This window comes from Scyliorhinus canicula, chromosome 10 (assembly GCF_902713615.1).
Source record: "Scyliorhinus canicula chromosome 10, sScyCan1.1, whole genome shotgun sequence".
Classification (NCBI taxonomy): Eukaryota; Metazoa; Chordata; class Chondrichthyes; order Carcharhiniformes; family Scyliorhinidae; genus Scyliorhinus; species Scyliorhinus canicula.
Genome location: NC_052155.1, coordinates 177,017,146 through 177,034,363, shown reverse-complemented (window position 1 = coordinate 177,034,363; position 17,218 = coordinate 177,017,146). Strand labels below are relative to the sequence as shown.

Below are 17,218 nucleotides of genomic sequence, written 5' to 3'. Positions count from 1 at the left end.
ATTACAATAACCTGATCATTTCCTGGTCACCATGACCGATACTAGCTTTTTAAACTCTAGATTTCTTTAACTAACTTCATTTAAGTTTCCTACAAGTCATGGGAGTGCTTTGAACATGAGCACACCAGTTCATTCATCCAGGCCTCTGGGTTACTAATCCAGTCACATAACCACTATGCTACCATATCCCACACTACCACTGGAAATGCATAGAATATACCACACAGAAAAAGGCCATTTGGCCCACAGAATATGCTGGTGTTTATGCTTCACTTAAGTCTCTTCTTGCCTTTCCTGAGGAGAGCAACAACTTGAAAAAGGCTGTAAACATAGATATAAAATAAACATGTTGATCAAGTAATATTCACTTAGTTCCCCCCACCCACATTTCGCCAAATTAGGAATAGATGCAGATTAAGAAACAATTGTAATGTTATAATATTTATAAAAACTGGCAGGTCATGTATAGAACCTTGGTAAGGCCACACTTGGAATATTGTGCACATTTCTGGTTGCCACACTACCAGAAGGATGTGGAGGCTTTGGAGAGGGTGCAGAGGAGGTTTACCAGATTGGTGCTTGGTCTGGATTGTGTTAGCTATGCTGAGAGGCTGAATAGACTCGGACTGTTTTCATTAGAATGACAGAGGTTGAGCGGTGACCTGATAGAGATCTACAAGATTATGAGGGGCATGGATAGAGTGGATGGGCAGGCACTCTTTCCTAGGGTGGAGGGGTCAGTCACAGGGAGCTTAGTTTAAGGTCCATGGGACAGTTTAGGGCAGCACAGTAGCACAATGGGTTGCACTGTTGCTTCAGAGCCCCAGGGTCCCAGGTTCGATTCCCGGCTTGGGTCACTATATGGAGTCTACACATTCTCCCTGTGTCTGCGTGGGTTTTCTCCAGGTGCTCCGGTTTCCTCCCACAAGTCCTGAAAGACGTGCTGTTAGGTAATTTGGACATTCTGAATTCTCCCTCTGTGTATCCAAATAAGGCGCTGGAATGTGGTGACTAGGGGCTTTTCACAGTAACTTCATTGCAGTGTTAATGTAAGCCTACTTGTGACAATAAATATTATTATTATTAGAGGAGATGTGCGAGGCAGGGATTTTTACGCAGAGGGTGGTGAGTGCCTGGAACATGTTGCCAGGGGAGGTTGTGGAAGCAGATACATTAACGGCGTTCAAAAGGCATCTTGACATATACATGGATAGGATGGTATACAGGGATACGGCACAAAGAAGTGCTGAGGATTTTGGCAAACGTTGGTATCATGATCGGTACAGACATGGAGGGCCGAAGGGCCTGTTCCTGTGCTTTGTTCTTCTTTTTTCTTTGTTCTTCTTTGGTCTGTTGTTCCAGCACAATATCTTATTGTAAAATGTTATAAACCTTACCTGAAAACCACGCGGGCCTTGCGGTCCTCTTGGTCCTGGATCACCTCTATCTCCCTGTATAAATACAATGGAAAATGGTCCTCTGTTTAAAATCCCTGCAATAGACACATAACTACCAGCATGACCCAAACCTGGTATGTTTCAAACCCATTTAATATACAGCGTAAAATTATATCTACGAAAGTACCTTTGCTCCTATTTGCCCAGTTTCACCTTGCATTCCTGGTGTACCCAGAGGACCCTGAAATCAAAGACCAGGATCATTTGGATTGTTTTACTTTGCGCCGAACCTTTGCCTTCAATGCCAATTGCTTAAAATGTTGTTTGTAGCCAGTTTCAACTTACATCACCACCTGGAACACCGTCAGTACCAGGCATTCCTGCAAGCCCATATATACCCTGAAAGAAAGCATATGAAGGTATTAGCTTTAGATCCATGGCACATTAAACATTACTAAGTACCAAAAATTACACATTTACCTTGCTGCCAAAAATTCCTTTATATCCTATTGATCCTGGATAGCCCTGCAAGAATAAGTTTTTAAAAATGCATAAAATAACATTCTACATGTCAGCAAATACGAATTCAAAGTTTTCAGGCGATAAAAAAAAATGCTATTATAATCACACGGCATTACGTATGTCCTGATGTATGTATCACATGCATCATGCAGGAAGATGTATGTTATTTGCACTGAAATCACTTACAGGGCTGCTGTATTCCATGTATGCCGACATTATTAACATAAGTGGCTTGTCTCACCAGCAAATCTGCAATTTAACTATCGGGTGTTGAAGGTGCACAGTTTTATCAGTTTTAATTTTATTGCCTGTTATGAACTGATTGGAGTGTGTACCACGACTACCTGTTGAAAAACATGAAGAATGTGGGACTTAATCTACAAGGATGCTAAGTAATGTACCAATGGGTCTTCATGTATTTTCAGCTGAGTTAGTTAATGGGGAAATACCTTTTCTGTGGTTTATTTACTTTATTATTAATTCGTGTTTTTTTACTTCATTATGAATTCATTTGTTACAGTAAAAGCCTTAAAATATTAAATCTTGCGCGATCCTTTACGTCGGTCACCAGGAAATTCATATCTCTTTTGATGTTATTGGTCTCAGCCGAGATCATAACAATGCAAATGAAAAACGGGGCAGAGAATCCGTTTTTGACGCCGAAATCAGGAGTGGCGCCGATTTTCGGATTCTCCGCCCCACAATGCTCTGTCCCCGACCGGCCGAGTTCCTGACGGCATGGGTTGCGTGTGCTCACACCGTTCGGGGAACGTCGCATGGCGGCTGCGGACTCAGTCCGGCGGCGCCGCAGTTGGAGGAGGGCCGATCCGCGGGCAGGGGGGCTTCATTCGGGTCTGCAGGCACTATGGGTGGGCGGGCGGTCCCGGGTGCCTAGTGGCCGAAGTTGCCACATTCCAGTGCCCGCCCGGGTACACAAAGGGAGAATTCAGAATTCTCAGCTGGTACGGGAACTGAACCCACGCTGCTGGCCTTGTTCCGCATTACAAACCAGCTATCTAGCCCACTGAGCTAAACCAGCCCTGTCCAAATAAGATCATGGATGACCTGATTTTGGTCTTAGCTCCACATTTCTACCTGTCCCCCATAAACCTTGATTCCATTTTAGAATAAAAATCTGTCTAACTCAGCCTTGAATATATTCAATGGCCCAGCCTCCGCTCCTCACTGTGGAAGAGAACGAAGTCTAACGGCCTCCAGAGAACTAAAATACTGCTCATCTCCATTTTAAATGGTAAGTCCCTTATTTTTAAACTGTGCCCCCTAATTATAGATTCCCCCACCCTAAAGCTGCACTTACAGAGATTTCATTAATGAACACAAAAGGTATTTAATAACAAAAATGGTACACCAGCCTCATGGCTGCAGCCAGATCCCAAAATGTCAAAGAGCCTTTCTCACCATGGGATGATTTCACACACTGAATCCCGATTGGCCACACCGGTCATGTGACCCTTACTCTGCTGTGTTGCTCTTAAAGGGGCAATCACCACACCCACAAAGAGCAATGTCCTCTCAGCATCTACCCTGTCAGGCTCCCTCAGAATCTTATTGGCATGATTCTCCATCCCCGGGACGCCTGGAATATTTTCCCTGATGGGATGGAGAATCCGGCATTGGGGCAAAATCAGGATCAGCGGCGCACGCCAGCGGGAGCATGTCAATAAATGCAAACGGGTCGTAGTCATTCTCCGGTCCTTGCAGCTGGGAATCACGTGGGTGCGGATAACCTGTGGCCTCTACAATTATGGCCCTGACTTGGTGGACATTGTGGTGGGCCATGGGGGGGCAGCTGCCCCTCCCCCGCATCATAAATCAGCCCCGACCCCCCCCCCCCTCACCACCACACAGCAGCCACAACCCTCAGATTACCTGGGTGACCCGAATTGCCCCACCTCCCCATGGGCCCCTGTGATAGGGGGATCCCCCCCAGACCCCCTGAATAAAGGAAGCTCCTCCCCCTGACTAAGGCGCACCAGACCACACCCCCAGAAAAGAAACTCCTGGTCTGGAAGCTAGAGTGCAGTCCAGACGGGGGCAGTGGGAAGCATTATAGCTGTAATACTTATCTTGTATATCCACGTGTCCATTCCTCGATGGGAGAGCAGCTGTGCCTGCATCTGGTTCCCACAGATCCACTATCTGCAAGCCATTCATAGCTTTTGTGGTGTTCTGTGATTGCCAGCTCGTACAAACCATCTGCAGCTTTGATCCATTCGTATGCTTTCACGCTTCAGTGGCCTGTGTGGTGAAACCCCATTGTATGCAAACATTGACCACATCAAAGAGAGGTAAGTGCAGTGGAATTGCACGCTTGAGTGATTGGAATCTACTTAGTGCTTGGAATCCATGGGGGGTCCTCAATTACAGGGGTCCTTGCAGGAGCTCCCCCTATTACAGGGCTCCCTGGGGGTCACCCTATTACAGGGGTCCTGGGGAGGGGTGGTTAAGGTCACCTCTTGGGGTGGGGGAGCACCCAGGGAATCCAGGGGTGGGGGGGCTGCTGCATGGTGTGGGGGATGGGTGAGGAGAATTAGCGCTATTTGCGCCGACTTGTTTGGTGCGGCGCCGGTCGCGGGCCGCTGTACGAAGCCGGGCTGCCGATTCTCCGGCCCGGATGGGCCGAGCGGAAAAAGCAGTGTGCCGCTGCCACCATCCACACCTGGTTGCTGCCGGCGGGAACTCTGTGCGAAGGGTTGGCGGGTGGCCTGTGGGGTTGGAGGGGGGCTCTGTCCCCAGGGGGGTGGCCTCCGATGGGGTCTGGCCCGTGATCAGGGCCCACCGATCGGCGGGCCGGCCTCTCCACCCCCCACCCTGGGCCTATTTTGTTCCGCATCCGGCCCCAGAACCCCTGCGCCATGTTGCGTCACGGCCGGCACGTTCCGTAAAGCCACCGCGCATGAGCGGGTTGGCGTGTCGCCACTGAGCATGCGCGGGTTGGCGCCGCCCCTGTGCGCCAGGAAGTGAGGCTGGAGCGGCGTGAACCGCTCCAGCGCCGTGCTGGCCCCCTGTGGGGGACAGCATCGCTAGTGCCCGCGCCTATTTCGTGCCCTCGTGAAATGCGACGGTGCTCACGACGGCGCGGAAACTCTGTCCCGCGATCGGAGAATCGCGCCCATAATCCCAACCTGCTCAACCTTTCCTCGAAAGACGATTCTTTCATCCCAGTAATCAGCTGAGTGAACCTTCTGTGAAATGCTTCCAATGCAATTATATCTCTCCTTAAGTAAGGAGACCAAAGCTATACACAGGTGTGGTCTCACCAAGTTCTCGCCCTGTATAGTTGTAGCAAAACCTCCCTATTTTTATATACCATCACCCTTGCAATAAAGATCAACATTGCATGATCCATGTGTAGGGACATGTATAGGATTTTAATGTAAAAGTTCCAAGATGTAAGTTACAGGAGCTGCAGGAACGAACAACACGTTTTCGTTTCGCACACCATTTTTTAAGAACACATTAGGAATGCTAAACAAGGGATAGCTGGAGAGTATTTGGGCGAGATTCTCCGTTGCGAGTCCGCACTCATCCAAATCTCCATTCACTGCAACCGGAACGGAGAACCCTGTCGACGTGAAGGAATGGAGGATCAAAGTCTTTATGCCCCCAATGATCCGATGTAAAACTGCATTTTCGACTCAGGAGAAAACAGTTTCCACTTAATCTTTCCATGACTATAAACAAGTCACAGACCAGAACACTTGACAAAATTTATATTTATGTTCTCTTTTTATCCATGGACAGTTTTATAGGACTTCTTCCTGAATGAGAAGGTTTTATTCTGTGTAAGAATAACTGGAAATTGTGGGGGCGATTCTCCGAGCCCCGCGCGGGCCGGAGAATCGCTATAAATGCGCCACGATGCCCCAACGCCGGCGCGCTGAAGAAGTCCCCACGCATGCGCAGGTTGGTGCGGCCCAACTGTGCATGCAGAGGTTGGCGTGGCACCCATTTGGCGCCAGGAAGGGAGGCTGGAGCGGCGTGAACCGCCCCAGCGCCATTCTGGCCCCCACAGGTCGTCCCCATGCCCGTTTTGCGCCGTCGTGAAACGCGACGGCATTCACGATGGCGCAAACACTTGGGCTCCATTTGGGAGAATCGGCCCCTGTGTATTTAAAGAAGAACCATTGCAATAAAGATCCTGATTTGACTGCGTCATCTTAAAATAGTTCATATACTCTATTAAATTTATCACCTGAAAATGGAATTTGAGATTTTCCAAACTTACCATATCTCCCGGTTCCCCAATATCTCCCGAGAATCCAGGATCACCAGGAAATCCCTGTCACATTTGGAGATACAAAGGCAAGTAAACAATTCAGCGAATTAGAAAATTGTGAAAAGTAATTTGCTATATTGAAATCTCATACCATAACGCTCATACTATCCAACTACATAATACCTTAACCCTCACTCTCTCCAGCTAGAGAGTATCTTAACTCAGATTGTAAAGTACAAAAACCCTCACACTATCCTCATAATATTCCGCTGAATAGTGCTTTAACTTTTATGGTTTTCAGCTATATTGTACCCTAACTCTTACAGTTTCCATTTCTTTGGAACCCTAACTCTCATATCCAGCCTTATATTACCCTCTATATTCCTGTTTTCACTAGTGCAAAAGTAAATGTTTCTTTCAAAGATCTATTGCAAAGTTATTTCCGCTAATTTATATTCTTGTCATCAAGTTCTAACCATGAGGCTTACTCTTAAGTTATATTCTGAATCTGTTTCCTCTATGCAATTTATAACAATAATAATCTTTATTAGTGTCACCAGTAGGCTTAATTAACACTGCAGTGAAGTTACTGTGAAAATCCCCTAGTCGCCACACTACCCTCAGATGCTGTCAAAAAGAAGTTTGTTGGAAATCACCTTTAATCCCGTGATGCCCTGTAGTCCTGGTGGTCCTGGGTTTCCTGGAGAACCCTTTTGTAAACAACAAGTACAATTATTTCAGAGGTTAACTCCATTATCTGTCGACTAGTCTTGCGAATTGCTTCCTGATTTGAGGCAATGGACTTGTTAACTTAGAATTTCTGTAGGAAGCATTCATTTATTCTTGAACTGATAGTTCTTTGAAACAGTACTTACCAATTCACCAGAGGATCCAGCACTTCCTTCTTCTCCAGCTTCTCCAATTTCACCCTTCAGATAAGTTAAAAGTCATTGTCCAGTCTTGTAAATATTATGACTCTCATAATGTAAGTTGATGCTAATAAGAGTTTGACATAGTTTACAATAATGCGTGTTTTTTAAGGTACTTACAATTTCACCCCTGGGTCCTAGTTCTCCTCGTGGTCCTAAAAATCCAACAGCACCCTACAATGTGTAGTCAATAAAAACATCATCTCATTATGTGATACCACATTTATGTTGTTGACGCATAAATTGGACTGAATCTTCACAAAGTAAATTCCCCCAAAGATCTACAAAACAATGGAGGTCATTTTCAAGATCATAAAGCCAGTGGTGAGGCAGTGGTCATTATTAAAAGCAATGGAAGGGAAAGTCAAACACTTTTATAATAAGCGGCTGACCTGCAAATTCTACACATCCAGGGCTAAATTGAAAATACTGCAAAATATCTTTCAGAACGACAGGTGTATTATTTCTTCATCATTGATAGATTTAAACAAGCCTTCCCCTAGATAGATTAGAGTATAACATAATCTGTACAAGTAAAACTTTCTACTTTTCCCTTTCTTAGCTTTCATGTCACATAGTCTCCCGGTTAATCCGCACAAGGGGCAACCTGCTCTCAGAGGTCTGTTAATAGTCTCTCGGTTAATCCGCACAAGGGGCAACCTGCTCTCAGGGGTCTGTTAATAGTCTCTCGGTTAATCTGCACAAGGGGCAACCTGCTCTCAGAGGTCTGTTAATAGTCTCTCGGTTAATCCGCACAAGGGGCAACCTGCTCTCAGGGGTCTGTTAATACCACGAGGAGCTGTATACGAGAGGGTCTGCATTTGAATTTCTCTCCTTCTCTGTGTGGAAGTCCCTGCCCCTCTCTGGCATCTTCCAAGATGGCTCTGGTCATACTTGTGCACATACACGTTTGCGCTCTCTTCAAACACCCACAAGGCTTTTCCCCCAGCCCACAGCAGGTTTTGTTCATTGTGAAGATCCCAGACTGAGAGCCAAGTGTAACTGCAGAGTAAGCTGCTTGTCCCTATGTACAGTATGTATCTAATACTACATATAATGTACGTTATTTAGAAATGGGTCATAATGAAGACTTACAATTAATTTGGCTCCCTAATAATTGTTTTTATAAATACAAAAAGAGTAAGAGGATAACTAATTAGAGGCCAAAAAGGTGACTTGTATATGGAGGTGGAAGATGTGGCCATGGTTCTTAATGAACACAGTTGTGTCCACCTTCACAAAAGAGGGGGACCATGTAGACATTGTAGTTAAGGAGGAGTATGAAGTATAAAGGTAAAAAGGTAACGTTGCCATAGTCCCAGATGACCATAGGCTGCTTTCCCCTTTGAGGGGGGAGAGCATGGTGATTTAACCTGAGGATCACCACACCTCAGGCGAGGGGCCAGCGAAGCGGGCCTTCATGAAGTTTAAACAGTGAGAGAGAAAACATTAAGAGGTCTGATATATTTGGAAGTGGAAGGATCGTCTGACCAGCTAAAATGAATGGAGGTTGCTGAGAGAAGAAAGGGAAGAAAGAGTAGAGACTCTAACATCATAGAACATAGAACAGTACAGCACAGAACAGGCCCTTCGGCCCTCAATGTTGTGCCGAGCCATGATCACCCTACTCAAACCCACGTATCCACCCTATACCCGTAACCCAACAACCCACCCTTAACCTTACTTTTATTAGGACACTACGGGCAATTTAGCATGGCCAATCCACCTAACCCGCACATCTTTGGACTGTGGGAGGAAACCGGAGAACCCGGAGGAAACCCACGCACACAGGGGGAGGACGTGCAGACTCCACACAGACAGTGACCCAGCCGGGAATCGAACCTGGGACCCTGGAGCTGTGTAGCATTTATGCTAACCACCATGCTACCCTGCTGCCTTATTCAATCCTCTCTGGCTGCAGCCTTATGTTGGAGGATTTGAGGACAGCTAACGTTGTACTGTTGTTTAAAACAAGGAAGAAGAGATAGAGCAAGTAATTGGAGGCTAGTCAGCCTAACTTTGGTCAGGTAAAAATATTAGAGAGCATTCTGAGGGACAATATTAATCATCATTTAGAAAGACCGAGATTAATCAAGGAAGATGCCAATTGGTCAGTTTGGATTTTTTCCTGGAATTTTATGTCTGATCAACTTGATGGGAATCTTTGAGGAAGTGGCACAGAGGGCTGATGAGGTTATTGATATGGATTTTAGCAAGGCTTTTGACAAAGTCTAACATGGCAGCACGGCAGCACAGTAGCATTGTGGATAGCACAATGGCTTCCCAACTCCAGGGTCCCAGGTTCGATTCCGGCTTGGGTCACTGTCTGTGCGGAGTCTGCACATCCTCCCCGTGTGTGCGTGGGTTTACTCCGGGTGCTCCAGTTTCCTCCCACAGTCCAAAGATGTGCAGGTTAGGTAGATTGGCCATGATAAATTGCCCTTAGTGTTGGGTGGGGTTACTGGGTTATGGGAATAGGGTGGAGGTGTTGACCTTGGGTAGGGTGCTCTTTCCAAGAGCCGGTGCAGACTCGATGGGCCGAATGGCCTCCTTCTGCACTGTAAATTCTATGAAACTCTATGGCAACGAGTCAGAAAACTAAGAACCTATGGAACCCATGGGAAAGTTGGCTTAGTGGCAGTAAGCACAGGGCAATGAATAAAGGGCATTTTTGTGACTGGAAGGTTGTTTACAATGAGGCTCCATTGTCTCTTGGTCCCTTGCTTTTCATGATATCTAATCAATGATTTCGACTTAAATTTAGGAAGCATGATTAAGAAGTATGCAGATGATACACAAATTGATCATATGGTTGATCGTAAAGAAGAAAACTAAATGCAGGAAGATGCCAATTGGTTAATCAGTTCAGCAGAAAAGTGACAAATGGCATTTAATTTTGAGAAGTTTGAGGTAGCGTGAGGGAAGACAAATAAGGAAAGGGATTACACATGATAGGGCATTGAGAAGTGTGGAGGGGCCTTAGGCTGTCTCTCCACAGATCCATGAAGGTAGCAAGACAGGTAGATAAGGGGGTTACCATTGACCAGAAATTGAACTGAATTAACCAAATAAATACAGAGGTGACCAGAGAAGGTTAAAGGCTACGAATGCTGCAGTGAGTAACTCACCTCCTGACTCCCCAAAGCCTGTCCACCATCTACAAGGCACAAGTGATGGAATACTCTCCACTTGCCTGGATGAGTGCAGCTCCAACAACATTCAAGAAGCTCGACCCCATCCAGGTCAAGGCAGCCCACCTGATTGCTACCCCTTCCATAAACATTGACAAATAGTGGCAGCCTTGTGCAACATCTACAAGATGCACTGCAGAAACTCCCCAAGGCTCCTTAGGCAGTACATTTCAAACTCATGACCACTGTCATCTAGAAGGACAAGAGCAGCAGATACATGGGAACACCACCACCTGGAGATTCCCCTCCACTGACTCAACATCCTGACTTGGAAATATATTGCTGGTTCCTTCACTGCTGCTGGGGTCAAAATCCTGGAACTCCCTCTCAAACAGCACTGTGAGAGTACCTACACCTCAGAGACTGTGGCGGTTCAAGAAGGCAGCTCACCACCACCTTCTCTAGGGAGGGGCAATAAATGTTGGCCTAGCCGGCTACACCCACGTGGAGGATGAGGGAATCCCACTCGTCGCAGAGGCTAGAATTCAACGTAGGGCCCTTCAGCTCACTCCGTATGAATGTTTATTTCGACATCGCCGGAGTACGCAGATTGCGATCCCTCAGCCGTCAGCCATTGCCTGTGAGTGCCCCATTCTCACCAATGGCTGATGAAGTGTTTGCAACTCTCAACTTTATGGATACCATGCCAGTGACAGCTTCTCAGGTGCACGCATGGCACAGCGTGATCTGGGACTGGGAAAACCTCACCTCAGGCAGCTGAGCAGCAGAGAAAAGGGGCCCTTCCTCTAGCACTCTGGCCTTTTGCCCAGAAGTTTGCAAAACTCAGCGTGGAAGACCTATCATATTGTAGGGAGCTCATATTGTAGTCATCCCATCACTGGGTCAGGAGTCCCTGCTGCAGGATCTTCATCCCTGGGAATGGCCAGGGCGGCCATGGGTGCATCTACACGCGGATTTCACGGGACTGTTCATAAGGTCCATGCTCCCTGTCATCGTGGATGCCCACTCGAAGTGACTAGTTGTGTACAGGATGACTTCAACAATATCCACGGCCATGATAGAAAGGCGATGGGGCTCATTTAACACCCATGGGATCCCTGAGGTCCTGGTAACAGATAATGGGGTGCCATTCACTAGCGAAAAATTTGCCCGGTTAACAAAACAAAATGGCATTTGGCGTATTCAAACCGCCCCATCTCATCCCTTCTCCAACGGCCTGGGGAAAAGAGTGGAACAGACCTTCAAAGGGACATTAAAAAATAAATCCACGGGTTCCATGGACATGCAGCCAGCGCGGTTCCCACAAGTGACAACGGCAGTCACCGCTGCGGAACTGTTGATGAGCCGATGACTGGGAACCCAGTTGAGTCCCATATTTTCGAGCCTCGGCAGGAAGGTGAAGATGCAGCAAGAGACGCAGAAGAAGCACCATGACTGGATGGCGCCAGGGTGGCAATTTCACTCAGGGAATGCATTCTATGCCCGCAATTGTGGGGCACTTTGGTTCCCATGAGTCGTGCTGGGTTCGGTCTCGTACTAAGTTTAGGTTCAGGGGAGAGTTCAGCAAAAGCACTGGCAGAGTACGCAGATTGCCGATGCCATCAGTCGTCTGCCTTTGCCATGAGTGCCCCATCCCCACCAGTGACCGATGAATTGTTTGCAACTCTCAACTTTATGGATACCATGTCTAAAATAATAAAACTGAGAAAGCATAATTTTATTTTTCATTGAAATTTCTTGTTATTCTACATATATTGATGTCTTATCTCTGCCAGGAACCGCCCCTCAACCAGGAGACCCAGGCGTCTGAATCAAGGCTCCTGGTCCATCAGCAGGAAGATGACTCTGGATCAGAAATGGGCACAGAAGTGTCCATACCTGCAGACAACATTGCATCCGGGACTGAGGTGCTGCCAATAACTCTTCAGAAGTCGGCCGGGAAACGGCAGTCGACAAACCGATACACTCCACCCGAACCAGGGCCGCCAGAGGCGGAAGCACAGCCCCGGGCAAAGCTATGTAGACGGCCCCCACCATTGGCAGCTGAAGGGGACATTGGGACTTTGGGGATGGGGGAGGGGTGTTATAGCCCCCACAAGGACCACAGTGAAACCATTGTTGATCTCCCTGTAGGACTCATGAGTAACAAGCTTCCCAGGCCACCCTGCTGAAGCTTGTTACAATCCACATAAAAGCCGGCCCAAAGCCGGGCCTGGTGTGGTTAGATCTCCCAGCAAGGACTGGACTCGGAGCAAGTTGCTGCCTTGAACAGAATATTGTATATAGTTAAATATACCTCTGTTCTCTTACCGCTGGTTTCCTCAAGTTACTGAAATTATCTTTTCTTCTAAAATTGTGAACGTTGGCACTTTGATATCAGGGATGTGTGGGTACAAAGATCAAAGATTAATTCAATAATAACAGCCAGCAATGGCATATTTTCCTTTTCAATAATTTTAGTATAATGTGGGTGTGGACATCAATGCTCATGCCTTTTTAATAATACATTTTAATAATTAAACTGAGAAAATCTAATTTGGTTTTTCACTACAGTTTCTTGTTATTCTACGTATAGCACAGAAGTGAATATATTGATACCTTGTTCCCCAATATTATCATAGAATTTACAGTGCAGAAGGAGGCCATTCAGCCCATCGAGTCTGCATCGGCTCTTGGAAAGAGCACCCTACCTGAGGTCAACACCTCCACCCCATCCCCACAACCCAGTAACCCCACCCAACACTAAGGGCAATTCTGGACACTAAGGGCAATTTATCATGGCCAATCCACCTAGCCTGCACATCTTTGGACTGTGGGAGGAAACTTGAGCACCCGGAGGAAACCCACGCACACACGGGGAGGATGTGCAGACTCCGCACAGACAGTGACCCAAGCCGGAATCGAACCTGGGACCCTGGAGCTGTCAAGCAATTGTGCTATCCACAATGCTACCGTGCTGCCAAATATGTACCAAACGTCCATCAGTTATAGTCAACCAAAGCCTCCCACGAGTTGGCGCCCATAATCTTAGCTCTTTCCTCTGTACAATATTGTCTTGGTACCTTTTCTCCTTGTTCTCCAGGCACACCTTTCTCACCACGGGGACCAGGATCGCCCTATAATGCAAGACCAGTTTTATTTTAAGATTTCTACACAATATAAAGGAAAACGTGGTCCAATACTTTTCAAGTCTTTTTGAACAAAGGGATACAGGTGTACCATAGCTCCCGAGTAACCCGAATCTCCATGAGAACCTTCTTCACCTTCTTCACCCTGGAAGACATAAAATTATAGGTGTAATGTACAAAAGACGTATCCTGGGACACCACAGTTTCACCAGCAAACAAGACAAACATTTTTTTTATTGATAAGCACGCAATGTAATTTAGCATGACCAACGACTTTCATAGCGAGGCCATTTTCTGGGCTCCATTTACTTCCTCTCTATCTATTGAAGCATCTTTTATTTATCCAATTCTTCTTTCTCTTTCTTTTCACCTTCAGATTTTCTACTTTTACTTTAGTTGAAAATTAGAAGTAGTTGCCATAATCAATGTAAACACATCGATTAGCAAAACTAAGTAACCCTTCCACCCACCCTGCATACTAAGAATTCTCCTAACACTAGCACATTGATACACGTGTTAGTAGCCCCTTTGCAGGATTTCAAGGTTTCACTAACAAATGTTTCTATTCACAATTTGATTACTGTGGGTATAAGTGTCAGTAGTTATGTAAGACTGTTCCAATTAAATCTAACCCTGTCTTGATTTGATGTCCACTCCGCATCTTTTCAGCAAAGAGATGAGGGTGCGCTGGGGGGTGTAGGGTGGTCTTTCAATAGCAATTGGAAACTCATTTGTAACCGTGTCCATGGTCTCTGAGACGCCACATCATAGACTCGCTTAAGATCAACTTAAGTAATGGTCAAATTAGGGATCTTTGTGGTTTTCCTGGTTGGACTCAGAAATAAAGAATACAACCTCTAAAAAAATCTCGATCTCTTGATATAAGGCGTACGCCCTCTCTTACAAGTCATGGACTGCATTTATTAAGTATTACATTTGAAGTTTACCATTGGTCCTGGGTCACCTCGTCTTCCTTGGGCGCCTTTAAAACCTCGGTAACCCTACGACATATACAAATCATTGAATTTTAGCATCCATTGCAAACATGGACAGCAATCAAGTTTCTCCTCTGTAGGTACCAGAATTGTTTTAAAATTTACCGAAAAGGATTGTTCCCTGCCATTATCTCTTCTCACACCCCCACCCCCACCCCACACTTTGGGCTTGTTTATTCATCTGCAAAGCCAATCACCCCAGTACTTTTAAATGTTACATGATCCAATGACTACTCTTTATTTACCCAAGCATTTCCATTGTACTTGCCCACCGCAACTAATCTTAGCAACTTCCTTCATTATGGGCCTTGGCATCTCCCTTCCTTGTGGTGATATGCCTGTGGGCTATATCATAGTTGGAAGATGTGCATCCTCCAACCAGCAGGTGGTGGTACAGACACACCATGCGGGCTCCAGACCAAGGTCATGTGACCTGTGACTCCGATATAAGGGGAGACATACGTGGAAAAGAGGATTGAGAGGGTAATAAGTCATACATGTAAATAGTCAGTGCTGGGAACAAGTTCCAGAGGACTAGTTAGCAGGCTCCACGATAACGTACTCTGTATCAGATTGCTATCTTACCACACGAGACTCAATAAAAGATTCTAGTTTGGACAAGTCAAAGTGTTTGGTGGATTCCTTCGTAAAGTACAAAGGGCCAAACACAGCATTCCTAAATGTTAATTTTTAAATATCAGAACGGAAGTGGATGGGGAAGCAGAGTTTTAAATTGGCCTTATTGTCAGTTATCTCTCAACATGATCCTCCCTCTGATGGTCAGTGAAGTGGCAGTTCCAATTATCTGCCATTGCTTGTCCCACTGCCTCCCCCCCCCCCCCCCCCCCCCCCCGCCTCATGGGCAATGGCATGACATCACTGCACCTGAGCAAGAGAGTCAAAGAGGCAAAGGCAGCAGCAAGAGGAGACTCCCACATCGCTGCTCTGGAAATAGGGGACCATAGGTCCTCCGGAAGACATAGTACAGGATGTGGCACAAATCATCAAAGTACAGGACATTCCCCAAAAATACGGGACATTTGGTCACCGTGGCTATTTGTCCTACACTTGCCCCCTTACAGTCCTATTACAACTGAAGATTTACTATGTGGGGAACCATCGGTGTGCCACATCTCAACACCAACCACAAGGCTTTATTGACACCCATGCTAATCTATGAATCCAATGGCAGAAGTTGCGTATTTTTAATCCCACCCATGGTAAATGCAACCATTCATCGCCCTAAACTAAAGGTGACTAAATTCATCATGCATAATGGCATTCGTGTTGCAATTAGATCAGGTTCATTTTCAAGAGAGGTATTTAAATGAATGGTTTTCACACTGAAACCAAGAACAAGAATTAGTGTAAACTTACCCAAGGGTGTCCTTACATACCTTTCTACCCTGGGCACCTGGCAATCCAGGAGAACCTTTGTCGCCTCGGTAACCCTGTAACAATGGCATTTACCTCAGTACCATTAAATACATGCAACCCCCACACAAAAAGCAAGCATAAGTAAGAAGGTTACTCTCTGAAAAACTTCCTGAAATGGGAGAAGAACTTTACCTTTGGCCCAGGGAATGCAGGCAGTGCAGACTTGCAAGGACATTCTGTTGAGGTGCCATCAATTCTTTGTCTTTCACACTATATTGGTTGTTCAAAAGTTTGAAAACAACGTAAGTTAGTCACTTTAATCTTCGAAAATTCAAGAACGATTGGACAAACCCTTTCAGAAAGAAAACAATGATATTTTATGGCAACTGTGTAGTGTGACATCCCATCTTAAAACTAGAGCCAGATCATTTAAGAGAGAATTAGGAAACATTTCACTCAAAGAGTAGAATAGGTCTGGAATTCGCTTTGACAAAAAGCAGTAGATTCTTGATGAATTAATCATTTTAAATCTGAGATCAATAGATTTTTGCTAGCTAACGGTATTAAAGGTGGACGAATTGAGTTAGGATACAGATTAGTCATGATCTCCGTAAGTGGCACCGAGGGGGTCGGTTAGCTCAGTTGGCTGGACGGCTGGTTCGTGATTCCCGTACCTACTGAGGTTATTCATGAAGGCCCTTCCTCCTCAACCTTGCCCCTCCACCTGAGGTGTGGTGGCCCTCAGGTTAAATCACCACCAGTCAGCTCTCTTTCCCTAAAAATAGGTCACCTGGGCCGATGGCAACTTTCACTTTTCACAAGTGGCACTGGACAGATGTTATTGTCAACGATTTGCATTTTTTGACTCATGGAGCTGAATGGATGACACCCATGTTCCTAGCACCAGTGGTACAGTGGTGTGGCCTTAAGGTTGAGCAAGTCTATCGTGCTGAAGCCCTGATCTCATTTGCAAGGGATATGGATGAATGCAAACGCTAAGGAACTAAAATAAAGATAGCAACGTCTTATTGGACTTATCTCCCATCCCATATACCTTCTAACAGCCGGACAGCAGCTCAGCTGACAGTGGCTTGAGAATATGCTCTTTACCTGCCCTCTTGAATGAAAGATGGGGACGGCCCAGTGTGGAACTCACAGTAATAGAACATCAGGACAGGAAAGACAAAATGCAAGCTCACATTATTCTGAAAGAGGAAGTGAAATGCATTGGAAGTAGCCATTTTCATCATTAACAACAATTAAGTACCTATGGAAGAGATAATATAGTGGAATTTGTACTTACAACACCAGGTAGTTCACAACAAGTCACCTCAGATGCCTTATTTGGGTTGTTATAAACATTGAACTGTTGTACATCCACCTATCGGACAAGAAGGAAGTATGGCAGGTGATTTTAGACCCATTCACTTACTCAGAGTTTTATAATCAGGTTCAAAAGTACCAAATTGTAATGTCAA

General features: G+C 45.8%; 1 protein-coding gene across 1 annotated transcript in view; it reads right to left on the bottom strand.

Moving 5' to 3' along the window:
* The window catches only part of LOC119972800 (collagen alpha-1(XXII) chain-like), a 68,177-nt gene that overhangs the window by 27,645 nt on the left and 23,314 nt on the right, over positions 1-17,218 (bottom strand). Inside the window, exons 6-19 of the mRNA XM_038810216.1 lie at positions 17,044-17,121; positions 15,933-16,010; positions 15,761-15,814; positions 14,316-14,369; positions 13,460-13,513; positions 13,303-13,356; positions 7,209-7,262; positions 7,035-7,088; positions 6,816-6,869; positions 6,169-6,222; positions 1,878-1,922; positions 1,743-1,796; positions 1,585-1,638; positions 1,398-1,451 (exon numbers count right to left, since the gene is read on the bottom strand). Coding sequence (XP_038666144.1) covers positions 1,398-1,451; positions 1,585-1,638; positions 1,743-1,796; positions 1,878-1,922; positions 6,169-6,222; positions 6,816-6,869; positions 7,035-7,088; positions 7,209-7,262; positions 13,303-13,356; positions 13,460-13,513; positions 14,316-14,369; positions 15,761-15,814; positions 15,933-16,010; positions 17,044-17,121 — 795 coding nt within the window. The remainder of the gene's footprint in view (positions 1-1,397; positions 1,452-1,584; positions 1,639-1,742; positions 1,797-1,877; positions 1,923-6,168; positions 6,223-6,815; positions 6,870-7,034; positions 7,089-7,208; positions 7,263-13,302; positions 13,357-13,459; positions 13,514-14,315; positions 14,370-15,760; positions 15,815-15,932; positions 16,011-17,043; positions 17,122-17,218) is intronic.